General features: G+C 53.0%; 2 protein-coding genes across 2 annotated transcripts in view; one reads left to right on the top strand and one right to left on the bottom strand.

Annotated features, from left to right (window-relative positions):
- The window catches only part of SPG11 (SPG11 vesicle trafficking associated, spatacsin), a 45,130-nt gene extending 44,256 nt beyond the window's left edge, over positions 1-874 (top strand). Inside the window, exon 40 of the mRNA XM_060260356.1 lies at positions 314-874. Within this exon, the coding sequence (XP_060116339.1) occupies positions 314-497 (184 nt within the window). The 3' untranslated portion in view covers positions 498-874. The remainder of the gene's footprint in view (positions 1-313) is intronic.
- Positions 875-3,254: 2,380 nt separating this feature from the next.
- EIF3J (eukaryotic translation initiation factor 3 subunit J) lies at positions 3,255-8,660 on the bottom strand. The gene is made up of 8 exons (XM_060259832.1): positions 8,572-8,660; positions 8,402-8,496; positions 6,855-6,906; positions 6,596-6,687; positions 5,873-5,987; positions 5,473-5,631; positions 4,633-4,706; positions 3,255-4,202 (listed from the first exon to the last, which is right to left on the bottom strand). The coding sequence occupies exons 1-8, from the start codon at positions 8,594-8,596 to the stop codon at positions 4,071-4,073; spliced, it is 744 nt and encodes a 247-aa protein (XP_060115815.1). The 5' UTR covers positions 8,597-8,660; the 3' UTR covers positions 3,255-4,070.
- Between the last annotated feature and the right edge of the window lie 4,667 nt (positions 8,661-13,327).

Here is a 13,327-nt window from a genome sequence, read left to right as displayed (position 1 = left end):
TGCACCTGCTGGAATGGCCTTGGGTCAGCCAAAGCACTCTTGTCTGGGAGAACCGAGTTGGATTCCCCACTCCTCCACTTGCAGCTGCTGGAATGGCCTTGGGTCAGCCAGAACTCTCACAGGAGTTGTCCTTGAAAGAGCACCTTCCAGAGCACTCTCAGCCCCACCTGCCTCACAGGATGTCTGTTGTGCGGGAGGAAGGGAAAGGAGATTGTGAGCACCCTGAGAGTGGAGGGCAGGATATAAACCCCCTGGGGAAGGGTCTGTCAGAGGCAGGTGGCAGCCCTGTGATGCCTGTGCCCTTCTGTTCCAGGCTGAAGCAGCACCCCAGCAGCACTGCTGCTCCTCTCAAGAACCTGAAGAGGCTTCTGACTTACTGTGAGGACATCTCCGTGTACTACAAGCTGGCTTACGACCACCAGCTCTACGACGTGGTGACGATGCTCCTGCAGGACCCCCAGACAGGCTCCTGCTTGAATGACCTTCTGGCAAACTAGGCCGGGCACCGGAAGGACAGCTGGAGCCGCGGGAGAGCCAGCCCCGGCTTCAGCACCTGGGACAGGAGGGGCTTGCTCTTTCCCCCCACAGCTAGTATTGGCTGCTGCACTCAGCACAGACTTTTGAAAAGAAGGATTTGTTTGTGCAAAGAGACTGCAGGCCTTCATGCCCGGAGCTGCTGCTGTTGCTCTGAGCGACCCCTTGGCAAGGGAAGCGGGAAATGGGAGGCTTTTGCTGCTGGGTTTCCACATGCAGGGTGCTGGTCACCCCCACCCCTTTTAATGCAACTGGTCTGTGGGGTTTTGAGGACACTTTGTTTAAAAATGTGCTTTCTAAACATCTAACCTTCCGTGGTTTAGAGAGACCCTTGACCTCATTTTGTTTTCATTTTTTTTTTAAAAAGCTGCAGCTCAGTCTTGTAGGAACCCCCTGGGTCTGGGAGCCCAGTCCTCACATTCCCTTGTGGCTCTAACTATGGCTTCCAAGAGCCAGTCTGGTTTAGGGGTTAAGATCAGTGGACTCCAATCTGGAAAACTGGGTTTGATTCCCATTCCTCCTCCGCATACAACCAGCAGGGTGACCTTGGGTCAATCACAGTTCTCTCCAGAGCCAAGCTCTCTCCGTCCCACCTGCCTCACGGGCTGTCTATTGTGGAGAGGGGGGGAGAGAAGGAGATTGGAAGCTGCTCTGAGGGAAGGGGTTGGGTAGAAATCCAATAGCAATAATCATTCTTCCCTAGAAGACAGGAGGGGCTGAAGCAGGTGCTCTTTTACCCCTTAGGACCCCCCCCCCCAAGTGCTTTGTCTTTGTGAAGACCCCGGGTCCTCCTGAGATAGAATAACAGCCCTCTTCTGACATCCAAAGAGTGTAACGAATGTTCACTTTCTGAACTTGCTATAGGAAAAATGGAACTACTTTTGGAAGAAATGTAAGACTAGGTCAAAGAGCTGCTCTTTGGGGGGAAACTGGTTGGTCGTAGCAAATTCTAGTGAAGAAGTACCCCATCATTGTTCTCTTGTTTTAGGGACTTGTAATATAGGGAAAGGAAAGACTGTGCAAGCACCAGTCGTTTCTCACTCTGGGGTCACATTGCTTTTACGTTTTCAGGGCAGACTTTTTACAGGGTGGTTTGCCATTGCCTTCCCCAGTCATCTCCACTTTCCCCCCAGCAAGCTGGGGACTCATTTTACAGATCTTGGAAGGATGGAAGGCTGAGTCAACTTCGAGCCAGCTGCCTGAAAACCCAGCTTCCGCCAGGATCGAAAGGTTGTGAGCAGAGCTTAGAACTGCAGTACTGCAGCTTTATAGGGTTACTGGCAAATCGGGAGCAATCACTTTTAGTCACAGAGACAACGGGAACAGATGCTTTTTCTTCCCGAGCCTTTTCCTTCCCAAGAATCCAACGCAGCCCCAATAAGCTGTACTGTTGTTCTTGGCTGGTTGCACTCCGTGGGCAGGGAGGCCACGGCTCTTTGGAGATCTGAGCCTGCAATGAATGGCTCCACTGCCCCCTTGGAAACTCTCTTCTCCATTAATGCACGTTTCCTGATTCTCTCCCCCCCCCCCCCCCAAAACAACTTTTTAAAGTTTTCCCTCCCATCCTCTTGCGGCTGCAAAGTAGTCTGGAGAGGTCTTGTGCTGGCTGCAAGCTTCTCCCTATCCACAGGAGATCGGGGGGACCATTTGTCAAATGGCCTCCTGCTAGCAATGGGAGCAGAATGAGCCTCCTGTTTCCTCTATTTACCTTCCACTACAGTACTGTTTCCCTGGGGGTGCCCGTTCTCGCCCGCCTCAATTTGTACACGGTGTCAATCTGCCCAGAGAGTCTCACATCCCTGCCAGTGCCTTAGCTTTGAGACTCCAAATACGGCACTCTGCCAACTCCCTTCTGTGCCATACACAGTAACGGCCAAAAATTTTGCCATCGTATTGGGGGGAGGGGGTGTATGCCACCCTGTGTGGATATGGGGTGTCTCACACACACACACAGATACTCACCCCATACAGCTGGAAAATCAGCACCATTGGGGCTGTCCAGTATTAATGCTGTAAATCCACGAAGATAGCAGAGGCTGAAGGAAGAGGGGACCCGCCAGCAGTGTTCCCTCTCGGCTGAGTGAGCGTGAGCTAGCTCACAGGCTTTTAGCCTCCAGCTCACACATTTTCGTCTTCGCTCAGGAAAGGTGACCCCAGAGCACACTAATTGATGCAGCTGCTCACAACTTTAATGTCAGCTCACAAAGTAGAATTTTTTGCTCACAAGACTCGGCAGCTTTGAGGGCACATTGCCCACCACCATGCAAACCCAGGGCTTCCCTCCCCCTGTCGTACTCACCACTCAGTGTACAATCTCAAGTCCTCACCAAGTGATGCAGGATTATCCCGCCCAGGTTTATTTGGAATGAGCTCCACCAGTCTTGCAGTCTGACTCCATCAACTCCAAATGAGACTCTGACCCATCTGGCACAGGCAGGAATTTCCCCTTCCTTGCATTTGGTCCCCTCTTCTACCATCAGTGGGGAGAGCAATGCTTCACCCAGCCGTCACATGCCTCAGAGGTAAGCAGACCCTCACTGCCTGGCTGCTCTCTACCTGCCAAACGGTGTTTCTTTGAGGGGGGCTTCAATGCAGCTGCACAGCCCATCTCGAGATGCCCGTGGCAACGTTCGGCACCCGGCTGAGGAGCCCGCGCTTCAGGGGTTGCCCCATTCCAGGAGCAGATCCCGTCCCACTGCAAATAGAGGCGGACAAAGCTCTCAGCCCTCACAATAGTGATTTTATTAAATTAGTCACTTCTTATAAAACATTGCAGATGTCATAATTGTTAACATAACAATTTGCCCAACTGTCATAACTGTTGCAGTTCGATAAGCGGGGGTTCTGGAAATGAGAGAAGACGGCGCTCAGCCGTGGCCACCGAGACGGGGTGGCAAGGAATCCCCACCGAGTCGAAGCAAGACACGCTCAGGCCCCCCCCCTCGACTGGAGAGACACGCTTCCCCCCCAAATGCAACAGATCCGGGCTAAACCAGTGTTAGTCGCTGCTTTCAAGTGCTGAAGGAAGGAGGATTCCACAGCTGTGTGGCCACGGGCAGAACCCTCCCCGCTGCAGCCCTTGCCCACTCTCCCACAAACATCTCAAGCTCTAAGTGTACAGAGAGAGAAAGCCATTCTTAACACTAATGCTGCTGCACACACACCCCCATGCCTGCTGCAAACTGGGCGGAGAGTCAACTGGAGAGCACGGTTAAGGTTATTACTATGTGGTGCCGGTAACCTAATTTGGGCCTTGCGGTTCCAACTGGGTGCTGCTTCTGCTGCTGCTATGAAGTCAAATATTCTTTAAAGTCCTGTCCTATGATCAAGCAAAGCAAACCGAGCCTCAATTTTATTCCCTTGACGTCAAGATGGGGCATCCAATGCTTTTGCAGCCCGGCGTCGAAAGGCTGCCAGCACAAAAACACTGCTGCACTTTTGATTGTAGCATTTGGCAGAATTTAAAAGGAAAGAAGTTGTGCTACACATTTACGGAATTCTGGGCAACAGAAAGACAACAGAAAGGAGGAGAAAGGTCACATGAAGTCTTCGAAGTCTTGGACATAACCCCCGTCATAGCCACCATAATCCGCAAGGTCGTCTTTCATGGTCGCCTTCAATCCCCCGCCTGGAACCACGCCTTTCTTCTTCTTTTTGGCTTTGTTTTGCTAGAGGAGAAGACCAGAGAGGCCGGCTTTACTTAGGGTGGAGAACAATGAGCGTGTGTGTACAGACACGCACCCTTTGCTTAAATACCAGAAATAGTCATAAAACACAAAGTGAAAAAGAAAGCTGCTCAAAGATCTCCCTTACAGAAGGCGAACGTTTGTGGACTAGCTTGTTCACAGCATTATCAGGATACTGAATAAAACTAGCATTTTCTTAAGATTGGTTCAATGCAAAAATCTGGCCTTCATTTTCATACAGCAATTAAAAGGTGCCAGGTGTACACGTAATATGAGCAAGTGGAGATGGACGGGAAAATGCCAACACACTGAGTGAAAGGCAACATACAAAAGACAACACAGCAATAGGTGCAGAAGCTCAGATGAAGCGGCCACCGCCCCAATTCAGAAAACAAGCATGGCAAAGACCCACCTTCTCTTGTTTCTGCTTCTCACTGCATAGAACTGTCAAGGAATTTGTGATCTTTTTCAAGTCATCAACTTCCACTAAATGGGAAATAAAAGCGGGGGGGGGGGGGATCATTTACAGGCCTTTCTGAGCACATCTGGAGGACATATTTCCTCAAAGCTTTCACTCCATTTTCCCCAACATAAAATTTAGATTGGGGGGGTATCTGTAAATATTCTTGCGAAATATTCTTTCTTTGGGAAGAGTCAAATTCTTTGCTTGCCTTCCTCTGGAAACTTTGGCCTACCTTAGGGATGCTGGAAGTTGATTCTGAATCCGCTTGCCTGTTTTCTCGACCTGCCCATGCTCAACCTCCCCCCCACCCCCTGCTACAGGGAAATGAGCAACTTGCTGAGAGAGCTGACAGTGGCTGGATAAAATAGAGAGGAAGCAGGTGGGGGACAGAAATGACCAACGGTCTGTTTCTGCAGGTAATAAAACCTCAGTTGACTAAAACAAAGTGTAGAATGTGCAACCCTCCCTCCCAGGTATATCTGCACTTTGAATAAAACTAAAGCATTTATACCTAGAAATATAAACATCCAAGATGTTTCAGTTTTATGTGCCTGGAGCATTTTATGATCTTTCCAGAGCAAAACAAAGCTTTGACAAAGAGTAAATACTCTGCTCATCCCACCCCAACATATTTTTTTCTAGAAAAAACAATTCCTCCGAAGGGTTGTAAGTGTCAAAAAATGACTTAAAAGCTGCCCAGTTACCCTTGCTCGATCTCCATGTTATCCCCACACTCATTGATAAAGAAAAGAGAGCCAACAGAAAACAACTCTTTTCCGACATACTTACATGAAATACAAATGTCTCTTACTAAGGCTTCCAAAAAGCCAGCATAATATAGGGATTTCTCATACTGTGTTATTTTTTCTTTTAAAACTCTGCCGAATTCCGTAAAGTCATCTTTTGAAGATGGATTCATTGCATCTATTCCAAACGTGTTGCTTACGCCTGCAGAAGAAAGGCCAAACCTCAGGGAGAGCTAGCAGCCAATGACAGAGTTGCAAAGTTAGGATGCCTCCCTTTGGGCATTCGTGGTCTTCTGGAGGCAGACAATTCACTGACTACCATTCTTATTCTTTCAAAGATTATTTGCCCTACAACCTCGAAATCCGGCAGGCTGAACACATACACACACACCCCTCGCCGCCACAGAAAGGTCTGCTTGTGTTTCAGCTGCCTTGGAACTCACCAAAAATTTCTTTTGCTACTTCAAGGTCAGCCTCTTCTTGTAATTTCTGTAGCCGGAGTTTACCTGCTAACACTTCTTCTGGGGTAAGTTCCTTAGGCTCTTCTGATACCTCTATCTAAAAAGACACAAACCCAAATTCAATGACATGCGGGAACCTTTAGGCAGTGTTTCAGTGCTATTTACTACAACTAAATTGAAAGGGAAAATGCAAGCGCCAGATTTATACAGTGGACATTTGCTCCTCTTACCCTCAATTTCTTATGTTTTTCTAAATATCCCCACCAGCAAGGAGAGAAGCATGCAGAAGTCTTACAAATAGATACTACATCTAACTCTTCCTTAACTGTTATCATATAGGAGGAGTCCAACTCAGAGATGGTGAGATAAACTACAGGCACAAACTCACCTACCCCAGAGGAACTGTGCACCTTTGAGACGCCACAGTGTGCCCCTCTGCCCTAACCTCTCCCAATGGTCTCCATGAGGCTGCCTTGTGGCCGTCATGCTTCCAGCAGCCATTCAGATCTGGAGCAACCTGCAGGCTGCCACATGGCACGAGCCCAGACTAGGAGGGCATTCTTTGAGAAACTCTCCCCTAAACTCTGACGCTCGCCTCTATGTAACAGCCATCTTGGGAAAGCAGTTTCTGCTCCAGACCCCTGGTTTCCTTCTGGCAGCAGGGCACCAAAGCGGCTCGCCAATCTCCGCTAAAAGAAGCCTTACCCTTTTTTTAATCTCCTCTTGTTTTTTCTTCTGCTGATTTTCCCTCTCTTTTATTTTTTCTGCTATTTTCTTCTTTTCTGAAACTTTGGGCTCTGCGAACAGGGCACAACATCGTTGTTTTTTAAATGCTGAGAACTTCAGGAAAAAGAAGCGCTATTAAGCCAGGGACGAGCTGCAGGTGTCCCGCCTGAACTTCCATCCGTGCATACAGGGTGGCGTCAGGACTCCCAACCATTCCCAAGCATCGTTTGCTGCTTACCTGGTTTTACCTCCACCTCCTTTTCCTCCTCCTCCTCATCATCCCAGTTATCCTAGAGAGGGAAGAAGAACACCACCGCAAGTGGCACCCATGGTCAGTATTTGAAGGCCACCTGTGTCTGCTAGTTGACTGTGGCAACCCTCGCTCCACCCCTCCTGACTTAAGGAACTGGGTCTGAGAAACCTGAGGCACAACAGAGAACTGGAACCCTGAAAGGATGCCCACTGGCCAGGATTTTGAAACCAGTTCTACGTGACTCCTACTCCACTAGAAAGCAGCTTCTCCTACAGGCTGCATCTCCTAGCAGCAGCTGTGGCCACCATCATGTGACTGTACCTGTGCACATGACCAGGTCAGGAGCAGGCTCTGCAGAACACGTTCTGGAAAACTGGCACTCACGCAGACTTAATTACTGCCTCCAAAGGCTTCAACTGGCTAGCATAAGTGAGGAGCTGCTCAGAAAAGAGGGAGGCCCTTTGCCCATCCCAAGATGAGAAGTTCTGCCTGCAGCAAAAGCTTCAGTGCTTCTCCTGACCTCCTCCTGGGCTTCCAGCTCTCTTGGCCAAATAGTGCCCCCCCCCACGCACCATAACCAGCCAGCTGCTGCCACCCCAAAGGAAAGGCTCAGCTTTGGAAGGCAGCTTTTTTACACCCTACAAGCATCTCATCCCAGAGAACCGGCTAGAAGATGCATGGAGTCTCTGCCTTTAATTTTATTTATTTATTACATTAAGCTTCTATCCCGCCCTCTCCGCAAGCGGACTCAGGGCGGCTCACAACATTACATTGCTACCATTAAAACCAACAAAACATAATTACATATTTAAATTATTTAAAACCATTTCATGGTGCTGTATTAATACAATACAAAATAGGCCTACACACACAAACACACAACCAGCTGCTGCTGCCCCAAAGAAAAGGCCCAGCTTTGGGAGGCAGCTTTTTTACACCCTACAAGCATCTCATCCCAGAGAACCGGCTAGAAGATGCATGGAGTCTCTGCCTTGTATTTAACAATTTATTGATAACATATGGTTACAAATCTTAATTTTAAATTTTCAGTGCTAACCCATATGGCAGGCGGAGTCTCTGCCTTTAATTCTATTTATTTATTACATTAAGCTTCTATCCCGCCCTCTCCGCAAGCGGACTCAGGGCGGCTCACAACATTACATTACTCCCATTAAAACCAATAAAACATAATTACATATTTAAATTATTTAAAACCATTTCATGGTGCTGTATTAATACAATGCAATATAGGCCTACCCACACACACACAACCAGCTGCTGCTGCCCCAGCTTTGGGAGGCGGCTTTTTTACCCCACGGGCTCCTCCCCCGGAACAGGCTCCTCGTGCCCAGAGAGGCGCCAGGAAGCTCCGGAGCAGCGGGGGCGATGCTGGCCTTGGGGTCGGGCAGGAGGGGATGCCATTCGGCCCTGAGTCGCGGCCACCGCCCAGCCCTCCCAGCGGGTCCCGCAGAGGAGCCTCCGAGCGGGGCAGGGCCTTCCCTGCAGCGGCCCCCTCCCTCCCTGCGGCCTACCTTGACGTCGTCGTCCTCGTCCTCGCCGGCCCAGCGGTCTGCGGCGGTGCGGAGGGGCCCTGCGGGGGGCGGGGGGGCCTCGAAGGCGTCGGCGTCTGCGGGGGGGGGGGAGGGGAGAGGCGTTAGAGGGGGCGGGGCCGGGGGCGGGAGGGGGGCGAGGGGGCACCTACCCCAGGAGTCCGTCTCGGCCGCCATCGCGCTCCGTCGCCCACAACGAGGCCGCGCACGGCATGCCGGGATGAGCGGAAGCAGCCGGCCCCGCCCAGCGGCGCTTCCGGGTAGTTGGCGGAGGGCTGTGTGCGCAGGCGCAGTCGAGGCCTGGCTGTCAGGAGCTTCGTGCAGGGCGGAAGAGGCAGCGGTGGATCCCTACCCCGCCCTTCGCCCTGCATCTCGGAGCGGCTCACGACCTCCTCCCCTTGCGACAGGCCTGGCAGGGCTCTCACAGCTGCCGCCCTTTCCAGGACAACTCTGGCTGACCCAAGGCCCTTCCAGCAGCTGCAAGTGATTCCCCACTCCTCCGCTTGCAGCTGCTGGAATGGCCTCGGGTCAGCCAGAGCTCTCTTATCTGGGAGAACCGGGTTTGATTCCCCACTCCTCCACTTGCAGCTGCTGCAATGGCCTTGGGTCAGCCAGAGCTCTCTTATCTGGGAGAACCGGGTTTGATTCCCCACTCCTCCACTTGCAGCTGCTGGAATGGCCTTGGGTCAGCCAGAGCTCTCTTATCTGGGAGATCCGGGTTTGATTCCCCACTCCTCCACTTGCAGCTGCTGGAATGGCCTCGGGTCAGCCAGAGCTCTCTTATCTGGGAGAACCGGGTTTGATTCCCCACTCCTCCACTTGCAGCTGCTGGAATGGCCTTGGGTCAGCCAGAGCTCTCTTATCTGGGAGATCCGGGTTTGATTCCCCCTCCTCCACTTGCACCTGCTGGAATGGCCTTGGGTCAGCCAGAGCTCTCTTATCTGGGAGAACCGGGTTTGATTCCCCCATCCTCCACTTGCAGCTGCTGGAATGGCCTTGGGTCAGCCAGAGCTCTCTTATCTGGGAGAACCGGGTTTGATTCCCCACTCCTCCACTTGCAGCTGCTGGAATGGCCTCGGGTCAGCCAGAGCTCTCTTATCTGGGAGAACCGGGTTTGATTCCCCACTCCTCCACTTGCAGCTGCTGGAATGGCCTTGGGTCAGCCAGAGCTCTCTTATCTGGGAGATCCGGGTTTGATTCCCCCTCCTCCACTTGCACCTGCTGGAATGGCCTTTGGTCAGCCAGAGCTCTCTTATCTGGGAGAACCGGGTTTGATTCCCCACTCCTCCACTTGCAGCTGCTGGAATGGCCTTGGGTCAGCCAGAGCTCTCTTATCTGGGAGAACCGGGTTTGATTCCCCACTCCTCCACTTGCAGCTGCTGGAATGGCCTCGGGTCAGCCAGAGCTCTCTTATCTGGGAGAACCGGGTTTGATTCCCCACTCCTCCACTTGCAGCTGCTGGAATGGCCTTGGGTCAGCCAGAGCTCTCTTATCTGGGAGATCCGGGTTTGATTCCCCCTCCTCCACTTGCACCTGCTGGAATGGCCTTTGGTCAGCCAGAGCTCTCTTATCTGGGAGAACCGGGTTTGATTCCCCACTCCTCCACTTGCAGCTGCTGGAATGGCCTTTGGTCAGCCAGAGCTCTCTTATCTGGGAGAACCGGGTTTGATTCCCCACTCCTCCACTTGTAGCTGCTGGAATGGCCTTGGGTCAGCCAGAGCTCTCTTATCTGGGAGAACCGGGTTTGATTCCCCCTCCTCCACTTGCACCTGCTGGAATGGCCTTTGGTCAGCCAGAGCTCTCTTATCTGGGAGAACCGGGTTTGATTCCCCACTCCTCCACTTGCAGCTGCTGGAATGGCCTTTGGTCAGCCAGAGCTCTCTTATCTGGGAGAACCGGGTTTGATTCCCCACTCCTCCGCTTGCAGCTGCTGGAATGGCCTTTGGTCAGCCAGAGCTCTCTTATCTGGGAGAACCGGGTTTGATTCCCCACTCCTCCACTTGCAGCTGCTGGAATGGCCTTTGGTCAGCCAGAGCTCTCTTATCTGGGAGAACCGGGTTTGATTCCCCACTCCCCCGCTTGCAGCTGCTGAAATGGCCTTGGGTCAGCCAGAGCTCTCTTATCTGGGAGAACCGGGTTTGATTCCACACTCCTCCACTTGCAGCTGCTGGAATGGCCTTGGGTCAGCCAGAGCTCTCTTATCTGGGAGAACCGGGTTTGATTCCCCACTCCTCCGCTTGCAGCTGCTGGAATGGCCTTTGGTCAGCCAGAGCTCTCTTATCTGGGAGAACCGGGTTTGATTCCCCACTCCTCCGCTTGCAGCTGCTGGAATGGCCTTTGGTCAGCCAGAGCTCTCTTATCTGGGAGAACCGGGTTTGATTCCCCACTCCTCCGCTTGCAGCTGCTGGAATGGCCTTTGGTCAGCCAGAGCTCTCTTATCTGGGAGAACCGGGTTTGATTCCCCACTCCCCCGCTTGCAGCTGCTGGAATGGCCTTTGGTCAGCCAGAGCTCTCTTATCTGGGAGAACCGGGTTTGATTCCCCACTCCTCCGCTTGCAGCTGCTGGAATGGCCTTTGGTCAGCCAGAGCTCTCTTATCTGGGAGAACCGGGTTTGATTCCCCCCTCCTCCGCTTGCAGCTGCTGGAATGGCCTTTGGTCAGCCAGAGCTCTCTTATCTGGGAGAACCGGGTTTGATTCCCCACTCCCCCGCTTGCAGCTGCTGGAATGGCCTTGGGGCAGCCAGAGCTCTCTTATCTGGGAGAACCGGGTTTGATTCCCCACTCCTCCACTTGCAGCTGCTGGAATGGCCTTGGGGCAGCCAGAGCTCTCTTATCTGGGAGAACCGGGTTTGATTCCCCACTCCTCCGCTTGCAGCTGCTGGAATGGCCTTTGGTCAGCCAGAGCTCTCTTATCTGGGAGAACCGGGTTTGATTCCCCACTCCCCCGCTTGCAGCTGCTGGAATGGCCTTGGGGCAGCCAGAGCTCTCTTATCTGGGAGAACCGGGTTTGATTCCCCACTCCTCCACTTGCAGCTGCTGGAATGGCCTTGGGTCAGCCATAGCTCTCTTATCTGGGAGAACCGGGTTTGATTCCCCACTCCTCCACTTGCAGCTGCTGGAATGGCCTTGGGTCAGCCATAGCTCTCTTATCTGGGAGAACCGGGTTTGATTCCCCACTCCTCCGCTTGCAGCTGCTGGAATGGCCTTTGGTCAGCCAGAGCTCTCTTATCTGGGAGAACCGGGTTTGATTCCCCACTCCCCCGCTTGCAGCTGCTGGAATGGCCTTGGGGCAGCCAGAGCTCTCTTATCTGGGAGAACCGGGTTTGATTCCCCACTCCTCCACTTGCAGCTGCTGGAATGGCCTTGGGTCAGCCAGAGCTCTCTTATCTGGGAGAACCGGGTTTGATTCCCCACTCCTCCGCTTGCAGCTGCTGGAATGGCCTTTGGTCAGCCAGAGCTCTCTTATCTGGGAGAACCGGGTTTGATTCCCCACTCCCCCGCTTGCAGCTGCTGGAATGGCCTTGGGGCAGCCAGAGCTCTCTTATCTGGGAGAACCGGGTTTGATTCCCCACTCCTCCACTTGCAGCTGCTGGAATGGCCTTGGGTCAGCCATAGCTCTCTTATCTGGGAGAACCGGGTTTGATTCCCCACTCCTCCACTTGCAGCTGCTGGAATGGCCTTGGGGCAGCCAGAGCTCTCTTATCTGGGAGAACCGGGTTTGATTCCCCACTCCTCCACTTGCAGCTGCTGGAATGGCCTTGGGGCAGCCAGAGCTCTCTTATCTGGGAGAACCGGGTTTGATTCCCCACTCCCCCGCTTGCAGCTGCTGGAATGGCCTTGGGGCAGCCAGAGCTCTCTTATCTGGGAGAACCGGGTTTGATTCCCCACTCCTCCACTTGCAGCTGCTGGAATGGCCTTGGGTCAGCCATAGCTCTCTTATCTGGGAGAACCGGGTTTGATTCCCCACTCCTCCACTTGCAGCTGCTGGAATGGCCTTGGGGCAGCCAGAGCTCTCTTATCTGGGAGAACCGGGTTTGATTCCCCACTCCTCCACTTGCAGCTGCTGGAATGGCCTTGGGGCAGCCAGAGCTCTCTTATCTGGGAGAACCGGGTTTGATTCCCCACTCCCCCGCTTGCAGCTGCTGGAATGGCCTTGGGGCAGCCAGAGCTCTCTTATCTGGGAGAACCGGGTTTGATTCCCCACTCCTCCACTTGCAGCTGCTGGAATGGCCTTGGGTCAGCCATAGCTCTCTTATCTGGGAGAACCGGGTTTGATTCCCCACTCCTCCACTTGCAGCTGCTGGAATGGCCTTGGGGCAGCCAGAGCTCTCTTATCTGGGAGAACCGGGTTTGATTCCCCACTCCTCCACTTGCAGCTGCTGGAATGGCCTTGGGGCAGCCAGAGCTCTCTTATCTGGGAGAACCGGGTTTGATTCCCCACTCCCCCGCTTGCAGCTGCTGGAATGGCCTTGGGGCAGCCAGAGCTCTCTTATCTGGGAGAACCGGGTTTGATTCCCCACTCCTCCACTTGCAGCTGCTGGAATGGCCTTGGGTCAGCCATAGCTCTCTTATCTGGGAGAACCGGGTTTGATTCCCCACTCCTCCACTTGCAGCTGCTGGAATGGCCTTGGGGCAGCCAGAGCTCTCTTATCTGGGAGAACCGGGTTTGATTCCCCACTCCTCCACTTGCAGCTGCTGGAATGGCCTTGGGGCAGCCAGAGCTCTCTTATCTGGGAGAACCGGGTTTGATTCCCCACTCCTCCACTTGCAGCTGCTGGAATGGCCTTGGGTCAGCCAGAGCTCTCTTTTGTGGGAGAACCGGGTTTGATTCCCCACTCCTCCACTTGCAGCTGCTGGAATGGCCTTGAGTCAGCCAGAGCTCTCTTATCTGGGAGAACCGGGTTTGAT

This window comes from Heteronotia binoei, chromosome 19, assembly GCF_032191835.1.
Source record: "Heteronotia binoei isolate CCM8104 ecotype False Entrance Well chromosome 19, APGP_CSIRO_Hbin_v1, whole genome shotgun sequence".
Lineage (NCBI taxonomy): Eukaryota > Metazoa > Chordata > Lepidosauria > Squamata > Gekkonidae > Heteronotia > Heteronotia binoei.
This window is presented reverse-complemented; position numbering and strand designations above follow the sequence as displayed.

Excerpts from the sequence above, each read along its gene's own strand:
- EIF3J (XM_060259832.1), bottom strand. The coding sequence starts at position 8,596 with ATGGCGGCCGAGACGGACTCCTGGG. Across the intron at positions 8,497-8,571 it reads GGCCGAGACGGACTCCTGGG|ACGCCGACGCCTTCGAGGCC; the intron begins GTAGGTGCCCCC and ends CCCCCCCCGCAG. Across the intron at positions 6,907-8,401 it reads ACGAGGACGACGACGTCAAG|GATAACTGGGATGATGAGGA; the intron begins GTAGGCCGCAGG and ends TTCCCTCTCTAG.